Source organism: Bubalus kerabau, chromosome 4 (genome assembly GCF_029407905.1).
Source record: "Bubalus kerabau isolate K-KA32 ecotype Philippines breed swamp buffalo chromosome 4, PCC_UOA_SB_1v2, whole genome shotgun sequence".
Classification (NCBI taxonomy): domain Eukaryota; kingdom Metazoa; phylum Chordata; class Mammalia; order Artiodactyla; family Bovidae; genus Bubalus; species Bubalus kerabau.
Window position 1 is genome coordinate 89124975 of NC_073627.1, and position 20502 is coordinate 89145476.

Genomic DNA, 20502 nt, shown 5'->3' on the forward strand with positions numbered 1-20502 from the left:
GCTAAGAATTTTTTTCCCCAAGAAAATGAAATTCATTAAAGACTAGAGTCAAGTTCTTTAGTCTAATGACAAACAGCGTTGGACTTCAGATTTAAAAGACCAGGACTTTGGCACAGCCAGGACAGTTATTAGACAGTTATTAAAAATTGTTACACAATTTCTCTGAGCTTTACTTTCCTCATCTATAAAATGGAAGTAATGTGTATCTCCCTGCCAAAATTATTGAGGTTGAGAAAGAAATAGTATCTACAAAGCACCCAGCACCGTGCCTAAAGTTGCGAAATAAAGGAAAATATTATCCTTGTCATCTTCAGGAGAGAAAAATAGAATTGCTGGATATGATTATAAAAGAAAATAATTGGAAATCACCATGAACCATAAATTGACTAGACAGCAGTGATATTACGGAGTAAACATATTAAAACAGAAAAGTAATCCTACTGTGCTTAAAGTATTAGTCCAGGTTTAGGCTCTGTTTTTCATCTGTTTGCCTAAGGTTAGAGTCACAGGAAAAAGGCACAACGTTGACTAAGAGATCACAGAATGGTCTCTCTGTCCCACTGAGTGACAGCTGCCGCAGGCATGATCCCAGCGCAAAGGTGCACCAAGGCTTTTCTCTCAGCACCCGCCACCAAATCCTGGCCCCGTGGAGTGCTGTAGGCCCTGAATTTTAGAGGGGAAGGTAGGTGTTTAAAGATAAAAGACAGGCTTATGTTAAATGAATTATATCTCAATAAAAAAAGAAGAAACAATTGAAAAGTAACATTTAAGTGAATATGAAATGGTTGCACAACATCTTCTACATATGTAAAACAGTTGCAAATCTTTACTTTTTAAAAATTTTAATAAAAATGTTCAGGTACACTGAATACTAACAATATCTGTTCATACTTCTTTGTCTAAAGAGGACTGAAAAAGAAATTGTGAATGCAGGTGAACAATATGGGTTTTCATTAACTTAAAAGAATAACAATTTTCTATAATGTGGACTAAAACAGGCTTAACAAGTGAGGCCAGGATTTGATCAGGAGAGGGAGTGTGGAACAAACCTAGAGACACTTAAAAGTAGCACAGGTCTGTGCAAAAAGGGATTTAATTACTCACCAGACCAGAAACAGTAGACTGGAATAGATAAAGCCTTAAGAGTGTCCTTCTCTTCTATACGGGGCTTCCCTGGTGGCTCAGAGGGTAAAGCATCTGCCTGCAATGCAGGAGACCTGGGTTGGATCCCTGGGTCAGGAAGATCCCCTGGAGAAGGAAATGGCAACCCACTCCAGTACTCTTGCCTGGAAAATCCCATTGACAGAGAAACCTGGTAGACTACAGTCCATGGGATCGCAAAGAGTTGGACAGGACTGAGTGACTTCACTTTCACTTTCACTTTCTCTTCTATACATCTATGAAGAATCTAATCAAGAGTTAAAAGCCTTGGTAGTGGTTAATTATCACCGAAAGACAAAATACCATTCTCTGTATCCATGTTATTAAGAAGACAATGATAGAAGCACAAGATCTAATTCCTATTAACTTCCAATCAAAAGCTTTTAAGAAACCAGTTTACTTCAATTTACTATTGATTTACTGTTTTCCTGTAAATCTGAAATACTGTTATTAACTTCCAAGTTCAGCACAAAGATGATAAATTACTGTTAATAAAATCAAAGTGGCAGCAATAGAGTGTAGGCAAATGTAAACTCTATTTGTCATAAAGACAAAACCTGAATCTAAGTCCTACATCCACTCCCTGTGTAATGAGGGGGAAGTTAATTAACCTCCATAATTTCTATTTCTTCACTTACAAAATGAGTACTGTAAGATTATCATCAAGGAAATGCAAATCAAAACCACAATGAAATAGCACTTCATAACCACTCCTGTGTTAGTTGCTCAGTCATGTCTGACTCTTTGTGACCCCGCGGACTCCCCATCAGGCTTATCACCCCATCAAGCTGCTCTGTCCATGGAATTCGCCAGGCAAGAATACTAGAGTGGGTTGCCATTCCCTTCTGCAGGGGATCTTCGTGACCCAGGGATCAAACCTGGGTCTCCTGCATTGCAGGCAGATTCTTTACCATCTGAGCCACCAAGGAAGCCCTTCACAACCACTAGTATGGTTGTAATAAGATGACAGGTAGTAACAAGTGTTGGCAAGTACATAGAAAAACTGGCACCTTCACACACTGCTAATGGGAATGTAAAATGATACAGTCCCTTTGGAAAAGTCTCATGGTTCCTCAAATGATCAAACACATGGTTACCATATGATCTAGCCATTTCACTCCCTAGGTTATCTACCCCCCAAAAATGAAAATCTATGTCCACACAAAAACTTGTACAGGAGTATTCACAACAGCATTATTCACAATAAACAAAATTTTCTTAAAAAATTAAAACCCAAATGTTCAATAGATGAATGAAAAAATAAAATGAGGTAGCTTCATACAATAAAGTGTCTGCCTGGAATGCGGGAGACCTGGGTTCGATCCCTGGGTTGGGAAGATCCCCTGGAGAAGGAAATGGCAACCCACTCCAATATTCTTGCCTGGAGAATCCCATGGATGGAGGACCCTGGTGGGCTACAGTTCATGGGGTCGCAAAGAGTCGGACATGACCGAGCGACTTCACTTCACTTTCTTTTTTGGAGTAATAAAAGTATTCTAAAATTGACTGTGGTATTGTATACACAACTCTGTAAACATACAAAAGCCACTGAGTTGTGAACTTTAAATGAGCAAAATGTATGTATGTGAATTTTATCTCAATAAATCTATTTTAAAAAAATAATCAGACTCTCACTGCATGACCCTTGGCAAGTTATCTTCTCTATATTTCAGTTAACTCTTGGATAAAATTAGACCAATAATAATAATACCTACTTCAAAGAGTTTGGGATAAAATCAAATGACTTAATACATGGCAAAGTACTTAGAATGGAGCCTGAACATAAGACATGCTTAATAAACAACCACATGAAGCAGGGCTTTGTTGCCCATTTGGCCAGGGCCCGGAGAGCTTCAACCATTAGTCCAAGGCCACACATGTGGAAATGGCAAAACAAAACTATTTCAAAGTTATTGTGAGAAAAGAGTTGATCCACATAACTTCTTAAATAGAGCATGTGCTCAATAAATCTTAACTTTAGCTATAAATAGGACAACAACAATATATTATAAAGTTTGATTTTTTAAGAGACAAATACTCAAAATACTTTCTGCTTACTATATACTACTTCAAAGTGACAATGAGTGAAACCTACTTAGTACTGCTTTATTAAAAGGTAATAAAGCTCACAGTGCTTTAAGTATGAACAAAGTACTTTATCCAAAAATAGCAATTAATAAATGTATGACAGATCCTACCTCAGTCATACTTTCTCTAAATCTTTCTGTTGACTAAAATAGTTCTCCAAAGATGAATCTTGCCCTACTGTATAACTGCAGGAATTTGACTATTAAGTCTCTTTCTTGCTTTATTTCACCCACCCCTGGCTGCCAGGGGCATGCAAGAGACTCCAGCAGATGGCTTCCTATGGGCCAGCTCTGGCCTGTGGCACCCCACACACTTCACCAGCTAGCAGATCATAGCTACAATCTTCCCACCAGGCTGTGATCTCAGCCTTGAGTGCGGAGATCCATTTGGTTCATTCTTTGGGTGTCCCCTGCCTCACTCTCAGAAGTAGAAGCTGTTCTCATCATTTATTATGGCAATATTCCTTAGAGCCTCATTACTGCTTTCAGTAATTAAACACCTTTTACTAGTTAATAATTTCTGTACTAAGTTTCTCTTTATTTAAATTATCAGTGTGGCTTCTCTCTCCTAACTAGACCCTGACTCATACCCTGGTGCTTTCTTCTCACTACCACCTGCCCCCATTTTCTGGGGGTAGGGGCAGCAAAATTTTAAGGACTTTAGAGTTGTGACTAGTATTTGATGTTTTTCACCTAAGAGAACACAAATAGGTTTTAAACATCACCTGTCATAGTCTAACACAAAGGATCCTGTTTTTCTTACACCATAAATAAACAAATAGAAGTTTATTACTGCTGCTACTGCTAAGTCGCTTCAGTCGTGTCTGACTCTGTGCGACCCCATAGATGGCAGCCCACCAGGCTCCCCCGTCCCTGGGATTCTCCAGGCAAGAACACTGGAGTGGGTTGCCATTTCCTTCTCCAATGCATGAAAGTGAAAGGTGAAAGTGAAGTCGCTCAGTCGTGTCTGACTCTTAGCGACCCCATGGACTGCAGCCCACCAGGCTCCTCTATCCATGGGATTTTCCAAGCAAGAGTACTGGAGTGGGGTGCCATTGCCTTGTCCGAGAAGTTTATTAGATTATGCTAATCTTTTTTTTTTCTTTTTTTTTTTTAATTTTATTTTATTTTTAAACTTTACATAACTGTATTAGTTTTGCCAAATATCAAAATGAAGAGATGAATGGCTGCTTTGATATTTTACTTTTTAATTCTTAGAAACTGAGAGAAGTTAAAATGTGTTTTATTTCATTGTTATCAACACTTCAGAAACAGATAGGGAATTCCCTGGCAGTCCAGTGGTTAGGATTCTACTTTCACAGCTCAGGGTGTGGGTCAATCCCTGGTGAGGGACCTAAGATTCCACATGGCACACAGCATAACCAAAAAATGAAGGAAAAAAAAAAAAAAAGAAATAGACAGGAAACAGAGAACTGCATGGTACAGTAATATTTACCCTTGGATTTATTTATCAAAAGAATTATACTTCTGAAGAAATGCTTTAGTTCTAAGCCAAATACTCAAGTCAGAATCACCAATTTAAAATGAAACAATAAAAATATAAACAACAAAAATCTGTGATTCTAAACAGTGTTTCTGTAATAAATCAAGAGGGTAAAATGATCTGTATTTGTATCAGAAGCATACATTCCTCACTGAACAGAAATTTCTTGACTGTCTACTACGTAGTAAACAATAGGTCAGGAGTGGAGGATGCAAAGACAAATAAGCTAGGGTGTTATCTATTTCCTTGAATATGTGGAAAATACTCAGTTTCACCACCGCTAAAGTGTTTTTAATTTTCCCATCCATGATCAGCTGAAAAAGATAATGCAGAAACACCTAGGGTGGAAAAAACATCAAAAGTTCAACAACTGTTGCAATTTAAATATTAATGTGCTTAAAAAAATAAAGGCAAAGTGTGAAAAAGGCCAAGCTTCCTTCCCTGGGTGAGCTCACGGCACAGCTGGAGGTACAAATATGTACCCCTTAAATTAAGACACACAACACAATCCACTAATGCTGAAAGTGTGTGGATGCAAAGGAGAGAGAGTAATAAATTCTGACTCAGGGAGGCTGAAAACACTTGGCTGGGTCTTGAAGAATGAGTAGTTCAGGCAAAGGAGACAAAAGTGCATTATGTACTAAAGCAAAGATTCAGGAGGAGAACTGGGAGTTTGGGGCAGGTTAAATTTATAGGTATGTTTGGAATATAGGTTCTGGACAGGTGTAGGAGAAAAGCCAACAGTAAACTGTGGCTTAAATGTTTCAAAAGGGAGATCATATATCCACTGAGAGCCTCAATGCAGCAGCACACTACCATCAGGAGGACACTTACACCCTAATAGGAAGTGGCAACCCACTCCAGTGTTCTTGCCTGGAGAATCCCAGGGACGGGGCAGCCTGGTGGGCTGCCGTCTGTGGGGTCGCACAGAGTCGGACACGACTGAAGCGACGCAGCAGCAGCAGTATTCCTTCCTCCTCCCTCTTCACCAGCTGCTAAAGAGAAAATCCACCATGCAGTGCTGATGAATAAGATTCACACACACCTGAGCAAATAATAAGCCGAGTACTTACACATTAGATTTAGGGTGATCCTCAGTAAATATCACTCATGATTTAAAGGAACAGAACTCTCAGACATAGTACCCTGTCCCCACCCCCATTCAGGTCTATATGGGAAACTACAAGGGGAGGTAAAAGGCCATTAGAAATTTGGGGTCACAGTTTGTCATCCTATCAGAGCAGATGTTAAGAACTCTCTTCTTTTAATGCAAATCAATTACCTATTTCAAGTTTTATGCTTTAGTCAAACAATTAGGATGGAGGAGGCTGCAGCATACATTCAATATGCCTGCAGGCTAGTTTCTGCTGCATGATCTAACAAGGAACATAACCAAGAATCCCCAACAATGCCTCGATTTCTGCTGCTAGAACATTTAACAATACGTTATTAGTGGTATCTCTACTTTTGCAAACAAAACAACTAAGGCACTTGCTTGCATTTATGTAATGTCTTTGGTCTGGAAACTTAAGATGCTTCATCAGTTTTACCGTCTTTAACCCTTTATAGTTGGGAAGTACTATCACATTTTACTGGGCTTCGCTGGTGGCGCTAATGGAAAGAACCTGCATGCCAACACAGACAGACGTAAAAGATGAGCATTTGATTCCTGGGTCAGGAAGATCCCCTGGAGGAGTGCATGCCAACCCACTCCAATATTATTGCCTGGAGAATCCCATGGACTGTGGAGCCTGGCAAGCTACAGTTCATAAGGTTGCACAGAGCTGGACACGACTGAAGTGACTTAGCACACACACATCACATTTTACCAAAGTTAAAACCCAAGCACCTAAACAGAAAAAAATATGATGAATGTAGGCCTAGAATTCAGCCACTAACAAGATATTACTCATATTTCTCCATTATTCTAACAGGACCAGTGAGACTGACAAAGCCAAATGGGGGAAGCCCAGTAGGCATGGATCAGAATGAAGTGTGACAGTTGGGCTGAAGGGAGTAGGAACCCACACGAGGGACATCAAGAACCATGTGCTGGGGAATACAGCGTAAGGTGCCATATTCAAAAGTCAAGTCTTAGTTCTTACAGATCCCAGAACTTCCAGGCAATTGCAGTTCCCCACCATGGATTGTTGCAGGTCTAATTACGCTGCACTATTTAGCAATATAAAGAAGGGGAAGAAAGGCTCCATGCTCACATGTGTTGTAGAAACACTAGGTTAGTTAACTAGAACTAGTTCCTTTCCTGCAGGATTCCTTAGGACCTTTAACCACTAATGGACACTGGAAACTCAACAAGCAAAAAAGATTAGACAGATTTCCAACACTTCTTTCAAGCAGGACTACCCTCCCCATCACAGTCCAGAAGAATATACTAACATCTACACCAGTGCCTGACGGAGTGGTAAAATTCAACGACAGGATTTAAACCCAAACACATATATCATCAGGAGCTGAGATTTCCGGGAGTGACTTAGATCCCATATAACTGATTAAACTTTATGTTAAGAGAAACAAGGATGAAGTGATTACCTTTTGGTGCTCGTCTCTGTAGCGCTCCTGCTGCACCATTTCTAAAAGGTTTACAGCCAACTGCTGCCTAGAGGGACCTTCTTCATCCACGGATATACAGTCTTCCAAGGCAGTAGAAGACAGTATCTGCAGAACTGGCATCACTAGCAGCAACGAGGACTTTGGGATCTTCTGACTCTCAGCAGAAGAAAGGAGCTTCAGAGCTGGTCATCCAAACAACAATTCACAGTTTTCAAAATTAATACTGCAGTCAAACAAAATGCTGTTTTGTTTAACAGAAATATGCAAAAAGCTTTCTTGCCCCTTTGCAATTGGGTCATACATACAATTAAGATGATAAACCTTATCCTTTAAGAAATAAAAGAACATAAAAATTAACTCAGCAAAAATAAGCTGTTAATGCCCAGAACTTTTGAGTTTTTACTTGAGGATGCTCTTAGAGAAAATTCATATCATAAAGTAAAATCAACTTTTTTCTTTCAGGTCAATATGAATTTCTTTAAAATTCAACTCAACTTTTGTCCTTATACCCTGTCAGATCCTCTACCCTCACAAACTGAGCCAAGAGACCAGAGTTCCTGATCTATGGATAAGAAAATCAACATGTGCACTTCTCTTTCAAGCCCAGCTGAGAATTGTATCAAGAGATGCAAAAGTAAACAAGGTGAAGCAGGGGATGACCTTCAGCAGTAACTACCAAGAAGCAAATCAGCGAATTCTCAAAGTCCATTACCCATGGAATACAACCCATTTTTATAAAAGATTTTTTTTAACATGGAAACAAACACACACGCAGAATAATTTACTTATATGTGTAGTCTCCCTTAGACTATGAACAGGATGAATTAAAGAATAAACTTTTTCACAGTTATTGAATGAATGCTGATTTACTGAAAAAGGTTATTTTTACAAATAACCTCTTTCAGAGTGAGATTATTAATCAACTTAACTTCCCCACTACACCAAAAAACACTACAGTGAACTTTAAATCATGTCAATGAATTGCTAGTATTGTATTTTAAGTCACCTGGAAGTCAAACCTGAATGTGGTATGAAATACAAACACTTGTTACTCCAACACTACAAACTTACTTTTTTTTGCCTAAATATTAGTCTTAATTCATAATTGTCAATTATTACAATAATCTAATACCTTTAACAGATACTGAAAGAGGAACTCCCCAGGTCGGTAGGTGCCCAATATGCTACTGGAGATCAGTGAATAACTCCAGAAAGAATGAAGGGATGGAGCCAAAGCAAAACAATACCCAGTTGTGGATGTGACTGGTGATAGAAGCAAGGTCCGATGCTGTAAAGAGCAATATTGCATAGGAACCTGGAATGTCAGGTCCATGAACCAAGGCAGATTGGAAGTGGTCAAACAGGAGATGGCAAGAGTGAATGCCGACATTCTAGGAATCAGCAAACTAAAATGGACTGGAATGGGTGAATTTAACTCAGATGACCATTATATCTACTACTGTGGGCAGGAATCCCTTAGAAGATCCCTTAGAAGAAGGAGTAGCCATCATGGTCAACAAAAGAGTCCAAAATGCAGTACTTGGGTGCAAGCTCAAAAACGACAGAATGATCTCTGTTCGTTTCCAAGGCAAACCATTCAATATCACAGTAATCCAAGTCTATGCCCCAACCAGTAACTGAAGAAGCTGAAGATGAATGGTTCTATGAAAACCTACATGACCTTTTAGAACTAACACCAAAAAAAGATGTCCTTTTCATTACAGGGGACTGGAATGCAAAAATAGGAAGTCAAGAAACACCTGGAGTAACAGGCAAATTTGGCCTTGGAATATGGAATGAAGCAGGGCAAACGCTAAGAGTTTTGCCAAGAGAACTCACTGGTCATAGCAAACACACTCTTCCAACAACACAAGAGAAGACTCTACACATGGACATCACCAGATGGTCAACACCGAAATCAGATTGATTATATTCTTTGCAGCCAAAGATGGAGAGGCTCTATACAGTCAGCAAAAACAAGACCAGGAGCTGACTGTGGCTCAGATCATGAACTCCTTATTGCCAAATTCAGACTTAAATGGAAGAAACTAGGGAAAACCACTAGACCATTCAGGTATGACCTAAATCAAATCCCTTATGATTACACAGTGGAAGTGAGAAATAGATTTAAGGGCCTAGATCTGATAGATAGAGTGCCTGATGAACTATGGACTGAGGTTTGTGACATTGTACAGGAGACAGGGATCAAGACCATCCTCAGGGAAAAGAAATGCAAAAAAGCAAAATGGCTGTCTGGGGAGGCCTTACAAATAGCTTTGAAAAGAAGAGAAGTGAAAAGCAAAGGAGAAAAGGAAAGATATAAGCATCTGAATGCGAGTTCCAAAGAATAGCAAGAAGAGATAAGAAAGCCTTCCTCAGCGATCAATACAAAGAAATACAGGAAAACAATAGAATGGGAAAGACTAGACATCCCTTCAAGAAAATTAGAGATACCAAGGGAACATTTCATGCAAAGATGGGCTCGATAAAGGACAGAAAAGGTATGGACCTAACAGAAGAAGAAGATATTAAGAAGAGGTGGCAAGAATACACAGAAGAACTGTACAAAAAAGATCTTCACAACCAAGATAATCATGATGCTGTGATCACTCACCTAGAGCCAGACATCCTGGAATGTGAAGTCAAGTGGGCCTTAGAAAGCATCCCTATGAACAAAGCTAGTGGAGGTGATGCAATTCCAGTTGAGCTATTTCAAATCATTGAAAGATGATGCTATGAAAGTGCTGCACTCAATATGCCATCAAAATTGGAAAACTCAGCAGTGGCCACAGGACTGGAAAAGATCAGTTTTCATTCCAATCCCAAAGAAAGGCAATGCCAAAGAATGCTCAAACTACCACACAATTGCACTCATCTCACATGCTAGTAAAGTAATGCTCAAAATTCTCCAAGCCAGGCTTCAGCAATACGTGAACCGTGCACTTCCAGATGTTCAAGCAGGTTTTAGAAAAGGCAGAGGAACCAGAGATCAAATTGCCAACATCCACTGCATCATGGAAAAAGCAAGAGAGTTCCAGAAAAACATCTATTTCTGCTTTATTGACTATGCTAAAGCCTTTGACTGTGTGGATCACAATAAGCTGTGGAAAATTCTGAAAGAGAGGGGAATCCCAGACCACCTGACCTGCCTCTTGAGAAACCTATATGCAGGTCAGGAAGCAACAGTTAGAACTGGACATGGAACAACAGACTGGTTCCAAATAGGAAAAGGTGTACGTCAAGGCTGTGTATTGTCACATATACAGTCTGCTTATTTAACTTATATGCAGAGTACATCATGAGAAATGCTGGGCTGGAAGAAGCATAAGCTGAAATCAAGATTGCTGGGAGAAATATCAATAACCTCAGATATGCAGATGACACCACCCTTATGGCAGAAAGTGAAGAGGAACTAAAAAGCCTCTTGATGAAAGTGAAAGAGGAGAGTGAAAAAGTTGGCTTAAAGCTCAACATTCAGAAAACGAAGATCATGGCATCTACTCCCATAACTTCATGGGAAATAGATGGGGAAACAGTGGAAACAGTGTCAGACTCTACTTTTTTGGGCTCCAAAATCACTGCAGATGGTGATTGCAGCCATGAAATTAAAAGACGCTTACTCCTTGGAAGGAAAGTTATGACCAACCTACATAGCATATTCAAAAGCAGAGACATTACTTTGCCAACAAAGATCTGTCTAGTCAAGGCTATGGTTTTTCCAGTGGTCATGTATGGATGTGAGAGTTGGACTGTGAAGAAGGCTGAGTGCCGAAGAATTGATGCTTCTGAACTGTGGTGTTGGAGAAGACTCTTGAGAGTCCCTTGGACTGCAAGGAGATCCAACCAGTCCATTCTGAAGGAGATCAGCCCTGGGATTTCTTTGGAAGGAATGATGCTCAAGCTGAAGCTCCAGTACTTTGGCCACCTCATGCGAAGAGTTGACTCATTGGAAAAGACTCTGATGCTGGGAGGGATTGGGGGCAAGAGGAGAAGGGGACAACAGAGGATGAGATGGCTGGATGGCATCACTGACTCGATGGACGTGAGTCTGAGTGAACTCTGGGAGTTGGTGATGGACAGGGAGGCCTGGCGTGCTGCAATTCATGGGGTCGCAAAGAGTCAGATACGACTGAGAGTCTGAACTGAACTGAGTATCTTTAACAAAATATGAAATTCATTTAATACAAATATTTCTATATTCTGTACTATGGCTCTTGCAGGCATTTTTACAAATTGCTATTTACAATCATAGCCAGTGTTAATAATTAAGAAGCATAATATTGTATTATGCATGCTCAGTCACTTCAGTTGTGTCTGACTCTCTGCAATCAAACAGACTGTAGCCTGCCAGGCTCCTCTGTCCAAGGGATTCTCCATGCAAGAACACTGGAGTGGGTTGCCATGCCCTCCTCCAGGGGATATTCCCAACCCAGGGATTGAATCTGCATCTTCTGTGTCTCCTGTATTGCAGGTAGATTCTTTACCACTGAGCCACCAGAGAAGCCCCAACATTGTATTAGTGCTGTATATTTTTAAAACTTGAAATAATCAATATTCTCCCCGCTATCCTATTGCTTTGAGCATTCTTTCCCAATATAGGAAACAATAGATTTTTATTTACATTTCAACATGATATACTAGCTCAATAGTTTTCAGAATGGTTTATTCACTCTATCGAAGGTAACTTCAAATCAGAGACACTGGTTTACAAAAGGAAAACTTGGCTCTTCTCCAACAAAAGTATTGGAGTGTTTGATCCTGTATTATCCTATCATACATGAGCTATAATGAAGGACTGGAGCCTCAGAATTAGGAATGCAGATTCTGTAGGGCATCAAAAAGTTTTTTCTGGTCCAAAAACAAAAACCATGTATACGAAATATCCAGAAGAGACAAATTTAGAAACAGAATGAACTTTAGTGTTTTTCTGGGACTGAGGGTGGGAATGAGGATTAACTGTAAATGGGTGCAAGAAATTTGGGGGAGAGGGATTGATGCAAAATGTTCTAAAACTAGACTGTGGAGCTGGCGGCACAACTCTGTAAATTTACTTTTTAAAAATTTATTTATTTATGGCTGTGCTGGGTCTTTGTTGCTGTGTGGGCTTGTCTCTGGTTGCAGCGAGCAAGGGCTACTCTAGTCGCAGTGCATGGGCTTCTCATTGACGTGGCTTCTCTTGTTGTGGAGCACGGGCTCCAGTCATGAGAGCTTCAATAGTCGCAGCACACAGGCTCGTTAGCTGTGGCCCCTCGAGCTTGCAGGCTTCCGCAGCTGTAGCGCATGGGGTCATTACTTGTGGTGCAAGGCTTAGTTTCTCCATGGCATATGGAATCTTCCCGGACCAGGGATCAAACCCGTGTCCCCTTCTTTTCCAATGTACACCCAGGGAAGTCCCATAAATTTCCTTTTAAATGTTATTGTACATTTAAAAACAGTGAGCTGTATGGTAAACATATTTGCCTCAATAAAGCTGCTTTTTAAAAATAATAAAACTATGATTGTCATAAGTAACAGGATTGAAAAATTATACCTATAGGAGGATGCCATGTATACTCTTTAAGGGGAGGAGGCAAAAACAGTTTAGTAAGAGACTAGGGAGGAAGGCACAAAAAGAATAGGGCCAATAAGCAAAATCAGGGTAGGAATCAAAGTCCTTAAAAGAGCCAAGGGTCCCTTCCATATGCTAAAGCTATTTCTAAGACACTGTAAATGAAAGAGTAATTCATCCTCAAAATCATGGATTAAAATGCCCAGAAGGAGTTACACAATTAGTATTTACCTCAATCACGTTTTAAAAATGAAAGTGGGAATGAGTCAACGAATCATGGCATCATAACATACACATCACGAATTAGACAACATCCTACATTACTGCATGTATTATATTGGACCAAGTAAAGCGAGGCAATATTAATGTAAAAGCCACAATTTAAAGGTATGACTTGTTTGCTGATCTGCAAACTTGATTCTTTCCCACATTATTCTTTTTTTTAGTTAATTTATTTATTTTAATTGGAGTCTAATTACTTTACAATAATGTAGTGGTTTTCACCATACATTGACATGAATCAGTCATGGGTGTACAAGTGTCCCCCATCCTGAACCCCACCCCCCACATCCCTCCCTATCCCATCCCTCAGGGTTGTCCCAGTGCACCAGCTTTGAGTGCCCTGTTTCATGCATCAACCTTGGACTGTTGATCTATTTCACATATGGCAATATACATGTTTCAATGGTTTTCTCTCAAATCATCCCACCCTCACCTTCTCCCACAGAGTCCAAAAGCCTGTTCTTTACATCTATCTCTTTTTTGTTCTCGCATATAGGGTCATTGTTACCATCTTTCTAAATTCCACATATAGGCATTAATGTACTGAATTGGTGTTTTTCTTTCTGACTTACTTCACTCTGTACAATTGGCTTCAATTTCATCCACCTCATTAGAACTGATTCAAATGTGTTCTTTTTAATACCTGAGTAATATTCCATTGTGTATATGTACCACAACTTTCTTATCCATTCATCTGCCAATGGACATCTAGGTTACTTCCATGTTCTAGCTATTGTAAACAGTGCTGCGATGAACACTGGGGTACATGTGTCTCTTTCAACTCTGGTTTCCTCGGCATGTATGCCTAGCAGTGGGATTGCTGGGTTGTATGGCAGTTCTATTTCCAGTTTTTTAATGAATCTCCACATTGTTCTTCATAGTTGCTGCACTAGTTTGCATTCCCACCAACAGTGTAAGAGGTTTCCCTTTTCTCTGTACCCTCTCCAGCCTTTATTGTTTGTAGACTTTTTGATAGCAGCCGTTCTGACTGGCATGAGATGGTACCTCATTGTCCCACATTACTCTTAAACAGAACATTTTTTGCCTCCCTTTAGCCCCATTCCTTACTTTTTTTTAAGTCAATACTGGACAGTCAAAAGAATGTTATCTTCATTTGTACTAGGTAGGTTAACAAAATAATCATAAATTAAGCCTTGTTCAATGTGTCACCAGTTTTGAATAGTAAAGGTGTATAGAGTTTTAAAAGTAAATTCAAATGCTAAACACTTATTCTGCTTCAAGGGTTTTATGCTACTGATTCTGTTTGCTGTACAACTGAATGAGCTGACACACCCTTCAAAATATTTACCAATGTCACTGCTATATAATTTAGAACATAATGTCCTAAAGAACAGCTGAGATATTTGGTAAATTATGGTATATGGAATCTTGCACAAAACACCTTGATAAGAAAAAGAAAGCTCTATTTGATAAGGATGAAACAGAAAAATTCCAGAATGGACATTCACAATATATAGGACTTTACAGCACAGTACAATACGTAGATCAAGTGACACCTGCCAATACTCATGTTAACTTACGTTACTCTTGTGAGCATATTTTTATTTACCTAGACTTAAGATTGGCTTCTGTTGACTTGCTGGAGTCTGTAGAAGTAGTAAAGCTATTCCAATTATGACCGGTTCAACAGGAAAATCCTAAAGGAAAAGAAGAAAAGCAAAGAGCTGAAGAAGTTTCCAAGACCCATTGATTTATAATTTGTATCTAGGAAAAGTATATTTAACATGAAATATTATAAACCTATTGTACAAAATTACTCACAGTAAGCCTGCTCTACTTAAGGAAGAGTTGTTGAATTCCACAGCAGTTACAAGTAAATTCAAAATGTTATCATATCTGGCCAAAGAGCAATAAGTTATAAACCATATTAATTCAGAGGGAAAACCTGCAGTCTTCAAAACAGTCAATCTTTGCAAACCAATAAAAAGTACCTGAAATACTTAAGAATATTTCATTTCTGGAAAGTAGCTGAATTGTCTACTTAGGTAATACAGACATCGCTCATCTATACAACTTATATAATAAATTACACTTAACAAATTTTGATAAATCATGTTATTATAATAAAAGAAACATTAGTACCAGAGAAGCAGAGATTATTTTTAAATTACAGTAACTAAGTATATGTAAATATAGTAAAGCAATAACCATAGAAACTTAAGGTCATTAATTTCACCAAGTATATAAATGAAATTAAAAAAAAGATAAAAAGGACATGTACATTAAATTCTAATAAGGAAAATACAAGTGGCATAAGATGCCATTTGAAGTTTCTAAATAAAGAAAACAATAATGTTTTATGGAACTAAAGAAGGTCCAACACCCTCTGCTAAAATCACTTCATTCTGAAATTTACAGAAGTGTCTACAATTCTGTTGGAGAAGGCAATGGCACCCCACTCTAGTACTCCTGCCTGGAAAATCCCATGGACGGAGGAGCCTGGTAGGCTGCAGTCCATGGGGTCGCTAAGAGTCGGGTACGACTGAGTGACTTCACTTTGACTTTTCACTTTCATGCACTGGAGAAGGAAATGGCAACCCACTCCAGTATTCTTGCCTGGAGAATCCCAGGGACGGGGGAGCCTAGTGGGCTGCCGTCTATGGGGTCACACAGAGTCGGACACGACTGAAGTGACTTAGCAGCAGCTACAATTCTGTAACAAATTCTTCAGAATTCTACAATTCTACAAGCAGAAAATTTCCCATGAATCATGAGTGTAGGCAAAAAATTAAAAAACGAAATGTGAGATAGAACTGTGTGTTAAAGAAACACTAGAGAGAAATCAACTTAGTCTGACACAACTAGAGTTATATTCCTGGAGATGCCACCAACTCTGGTACAAATTACTAAATGTATATCTACATCTTCAGCTTCTCTGGTGGCTCAGTGGTAAAAAGAATCCTCCTGCCAATGAAAGAAAGACTTTAACACACAGGCTATCATTGGAAAGGCCACCAAATAGCTTCTCATGAGACTGGCCTGTTGAGAACAAAGGGTGGAAGAGAAAGAGCTGGAGATCAAGACACCTAAAATAAGGAAAAGTAATGGCAGAGGATGAGACTAGATGACTTTAAATTGTTCATGATTCTGAGAGGTCACAAACTTTTTGTGTGATTAGAGGGCTTCCCTGGTGACTCAAACGGTAAAAGAATCTGCCTGCAATGCAGGGGACCCAGGTTCTGTCTCTGAGTTGGAAAGATCCCCTGAAGAAGGAATGGCTACCCATTCCAGTATTCTTGCCTGGAGAATCCCACAGACAGAGGAGCTTGGTGGGTCCATGGGGTCCCAAAGAGTCAGACACGACTGAGTGACTAACACTTCACTTCCACTGCTTTAATGAACACCTGAGAATGGTACCATTTAATGGTCTTTCAATAAAAGCCTGTGCTGGACATCTCATGAACACCTTCAAATACTATAAGCTATCATTATCGTGACTCATACTGCCTGCCCCCAGGCCACTGAGAGATCCAGAAGTACAGGGAAGTTAAAGCCCCATAGGCCACGCCTTGACAAGTTGTTAAGAGAAGTCCAGGGATAAACACTTCCGTCTTTATTCTGGATGCTTCTGGCAGCTTCTGAAACATCTTCCATAACACTTCTTAGCATATTCCATGAGATGAGCAACTGGCTCCTTACAGTAGTGGCCAACTTGATAATACTCGTACTGCCTCTCCTACCTTTAGTATTTCACTCTTCCTGTCTCTCTCCCACTTGCTTCCTGAGATCACAGCCACAGATGGACTCCTGATGATAAGCTTTTGCCTTTGTGGAAACCCAGGTTTTGTTTTTGCCTTTAGGGATGTTCAGGGTCTACTTTTGGGGAGAACCAAGGCTAATTCAAAAGCCTAACTGGAGAAAAGAAGTAAGAAAACCTTTATATTGGACCACAGATATCACTGGAGCCTTGATGACAACAAACACCTGGAGTGCCCTCGCCTCAATCAAATGAAAGATAGCACTGAGCATCAGCTGTGTTCCAGGCAGGGAGTACATATGCTGGGCTCGGGGATGCTACTGTGAACAAGAGAGCATGAAAAAGTTTTTACATTGTTGTTGGATTTTTTTTTCTTATTGTTTTGTTTAGTGAAAAACAAGGAATGAGAAAGGCCACAGCAGAGGTAAGTATCTGCAGCAGACATAACAAAGCTCAACAGCCCAGCTCACACAATCCCCCAGTGTCACGGCTCTGCAACCTTCCCTGCCCGCCACTCAGAGTTGACTGACCCAAGCTGGGCCAATCAGACCATTCTTCCTAGGAATCTGAGAACTTAAATCTCAGTTTAACTTAAACCTCAGTTCTTTACACAGTGAAGAAAGGTAGGGGGGGCTGAGTCATCTGATGGTAATGTGTTAGGGAACATAGGTTTCCAGCCTTACCAAAGCTGGGAGGTTTAGCACTCTTCACTTTGAAAGCTACCTAGTCTCCCCACAAACAATATTTTCTGTTAAGAGTACATATGCTTAGGGTTTTGTGCTTCCAATGCAGGGGGCATGGGTTCAATCACTGGTCAGGGAACTAAGGTCACACAAGTCGTGTGGTATAGCCAAAAAAAAAAAAAAGAGAGAGAGAGAAAAGAATATATACTTTGCTTGAAATGGAAAACATCTTAGGTTATATGATCATTCAAATAGGCTAAAAATAGTTCAGCTAAGACCAAATACATTGAAACTAATGTAGCCTAAGAAATACATCCATTTTCAGTGTGCGATGAAATAAATCTGATATAAGAACAGAAAAGGAATAAAGAGGAAAAGACAAGTTAATGTAATATTTGAATTGAACATTTAGCTAAATTTCTTGGGGGACAGGAAATTTCATAACATAAGTATTTTAACAGTTCTACATATTTTTAATTCCTTCTAAAATTTTTAAAATATTGGGCAGATGGAAAACACAACATAAATAAGACCTTCTCCCACAAACACCATTTCATCATTCTCAATGAAAGTATTCTGTCATTCTACATTAAAATCAAAAATATTTTTAAAATCCGACTCAAGTCAAAAATATTTGACTCAATATTTGACTTAAAAATATGACTCAATATTTGACTCAAAATTTGACTCAAAAATATTTGACTCAAAAATTCACTCGAGACAATGTGAATTTTAATAAGGATATTATCCATAAGAAGTTGAAATGCATCAAATATGTTTAAATCTATAAGTTCAGAAAACTTTCAGAAATTAGTAAGTAAAGGGAAAGAGTCAAGCCTGTATTCTAACTTTTCTGTATAAACTCTGCTACTGGATAACCAAATACTAAGCGGAACCAACTACTTCTTTTAAGAGAAGTAGTCCAGCTAACAAATGAAGAAGAACAGAATTAGATCATCATTTCTTTAATTCCTAATGAATTAATGGAACTAGGCACCAGCATCAACAAATACCAACATCATAAAAAGAAGAGCAACACATATTATGTGCTTCTCGATGAAAGAACACACCATGCCCTGTAGTCTTGGAAACAAAAAAATAAAACAAAAATCTGAATCTGATCAGGCCTCTATAGCTAACAACCTATGAACGGAGAGACATGTCAAAGTGCACCAAGAGATTACAATCAGCAGATTTCAAGATTTACAAAACTCTATAGCTCACATAAGCCAGGTTTTTCTTCTTTTTTAAAACACGTAAACAATGTACAGATACACATGGAGGTGATAAAACTATAAACAAATGTAAAGAAGATATCACTATAGAAGTCAGGATAGTCAGGGGAGGAAGGAGGTTGTGATTAGGACTGCACTCCTAGAAAACTTCTAGGGTTGCCAGAAAAGCTCTATTTCTGGATTTTTTATGCTTACAAGGTTGTTTACCTTCTATGCAAAAAAATATATATAATAATAATCAAATTATTTAAGGGTGCTAGTTTAAAAGGTAGATGTTTGGACCCAACAAGCCAGCTAATTCAATATCTCTAGGGGTAGGACCTAGGCATTTGCAGTTTAAATAAAATCTACCTAGTGATTTTGATGCACTCTAGTCTGAACAATTTGATTGGAATATAAACTTCACAGATCTTGTCTTTTTCACCTAACTGCCATAGCAAAGTACTTGCCATAAAAAACTGTCTCCTATTCACATGAATCTACACAAACAAGGAACATTATGGGTTTACCTGTTAAGTACATTACATATATGGTTAAGATAGGCAATTCCAAGTAATTTAACTATATAATATTATCTATATAGTATTTTCTATATATTATTTAGCTACAAATACTATTTATCCATATTTTATATGTATTTTATTAGTATAATATATATAAATATATTATCTATTATAGCTATTATCTAATAGGTATAACTATATAAAATTGATATAAAAATCTGAAAAAGTATGATTATTTTATTATATTAACTACATAATTTGTAACATCTAAGTAAGTGCTCAGTTGTGTCCAACTCTTTGCAACCCCATAGGCTGTAGCCCACCTAGCTCCTCTGCCCATGGAATTTTCCAGGCAAGAATACTGGAGTGGGGTGCCATATCTTACTCCAGGAGATCTTCCCAACCCAGGGACCAAACCCATGCCTCTTATATCTCCTGCACTGGCAGGTGGATTCTTTACACTGTGCCACTTGGGATATGGTAATAATGTATCAGTTCAGTTCAGTTGCTCAGTTGTGTCCAACTCTTGGCCACCCCATGAATCGCAGCACGCCAGGCCTCCCTGTCCATTACCAACTCCCGGAGTTCACTCAGACTCACATCCATCGAGTCAGTGATGCCATCCAGCCATCTCATCCTCTGTCGTCCCCTTCTCCTCCTGACCCCAATCCGTCCCAGCATCAAAGTCTTTTCCAATGAGTCAACTCTTTGCATGAGGTGGCCAAAGTACTGGAGTTTCAGCTTTAGCATCATTCCTTCCAAAGAAATCCCAGGGCTGATCTCCTTCAGAATGGACTGGTTGGATCTCCTTGCAGTCCAAGGGACTCTCAAGAGTCTTCTCCAACACCACAGTTCAAAAGCATCAATTCTTCGGCACTCAGCCTTCTTCACAGTCCAACTCTCACATCCATACATGACCACTGGAAAAACCATAGCCTTGACTAGACGGACCTTTGCTGGCAAAGCAATGTCTCTGCTTTTGAATATGCTATGTAGGTTGGTCATAACTTTCCTTCCAAGGAGTAAGCGTCTTTTAATTTCATGGCTGCAATCATCATCTGCAGTGATTTTGGAGCCCCGAAAAATAAAGTCTGACACTGTTTCTACTGTTTCCCTATCTATTACCCATGAAGTGATGGGACCGGATGCCATGATCTTCATTTTCTGAATGTTGAGCTTTAAGCCAACTTTTTCACTCTCCACTTTCACT

General features: G+C 39.2%; 1 protein-coding gene across 4 annotated transcripts in view; it reads right to left on the bottom strand.

The window, feature by feature from the left end:
• Window positions 1–20502, bottom strand: part of FOCAD (focadhesin) — a 305178-nt gene that overhangs the window by 200055 nt on the left and 84621 nt on the right. For 3 of the 4 annotated variants that reach the window (XM_055577935.1, XM_055577936.1, XM_055577933.1), the window contains 3 exons: window positions 14724–14811; window positions 7303–7505; window positions 1105–1201 (listed from right to left, as the gene is read on the bottom strand). In XM_055577935.1, the coding sequence (XP_055433910.1) occupies window positions 1105–1201; window positions 7303–7505; window positions 14724–14811 (388 nt within the window). The remainder of the gene's footprint in view (window positions 1–1104; window positions 1202–7302; window positions 7506–14723; window positions 14812–20502) is intronic. The other variant, XM_055577934.1, reaches the window with a different exon arrangement.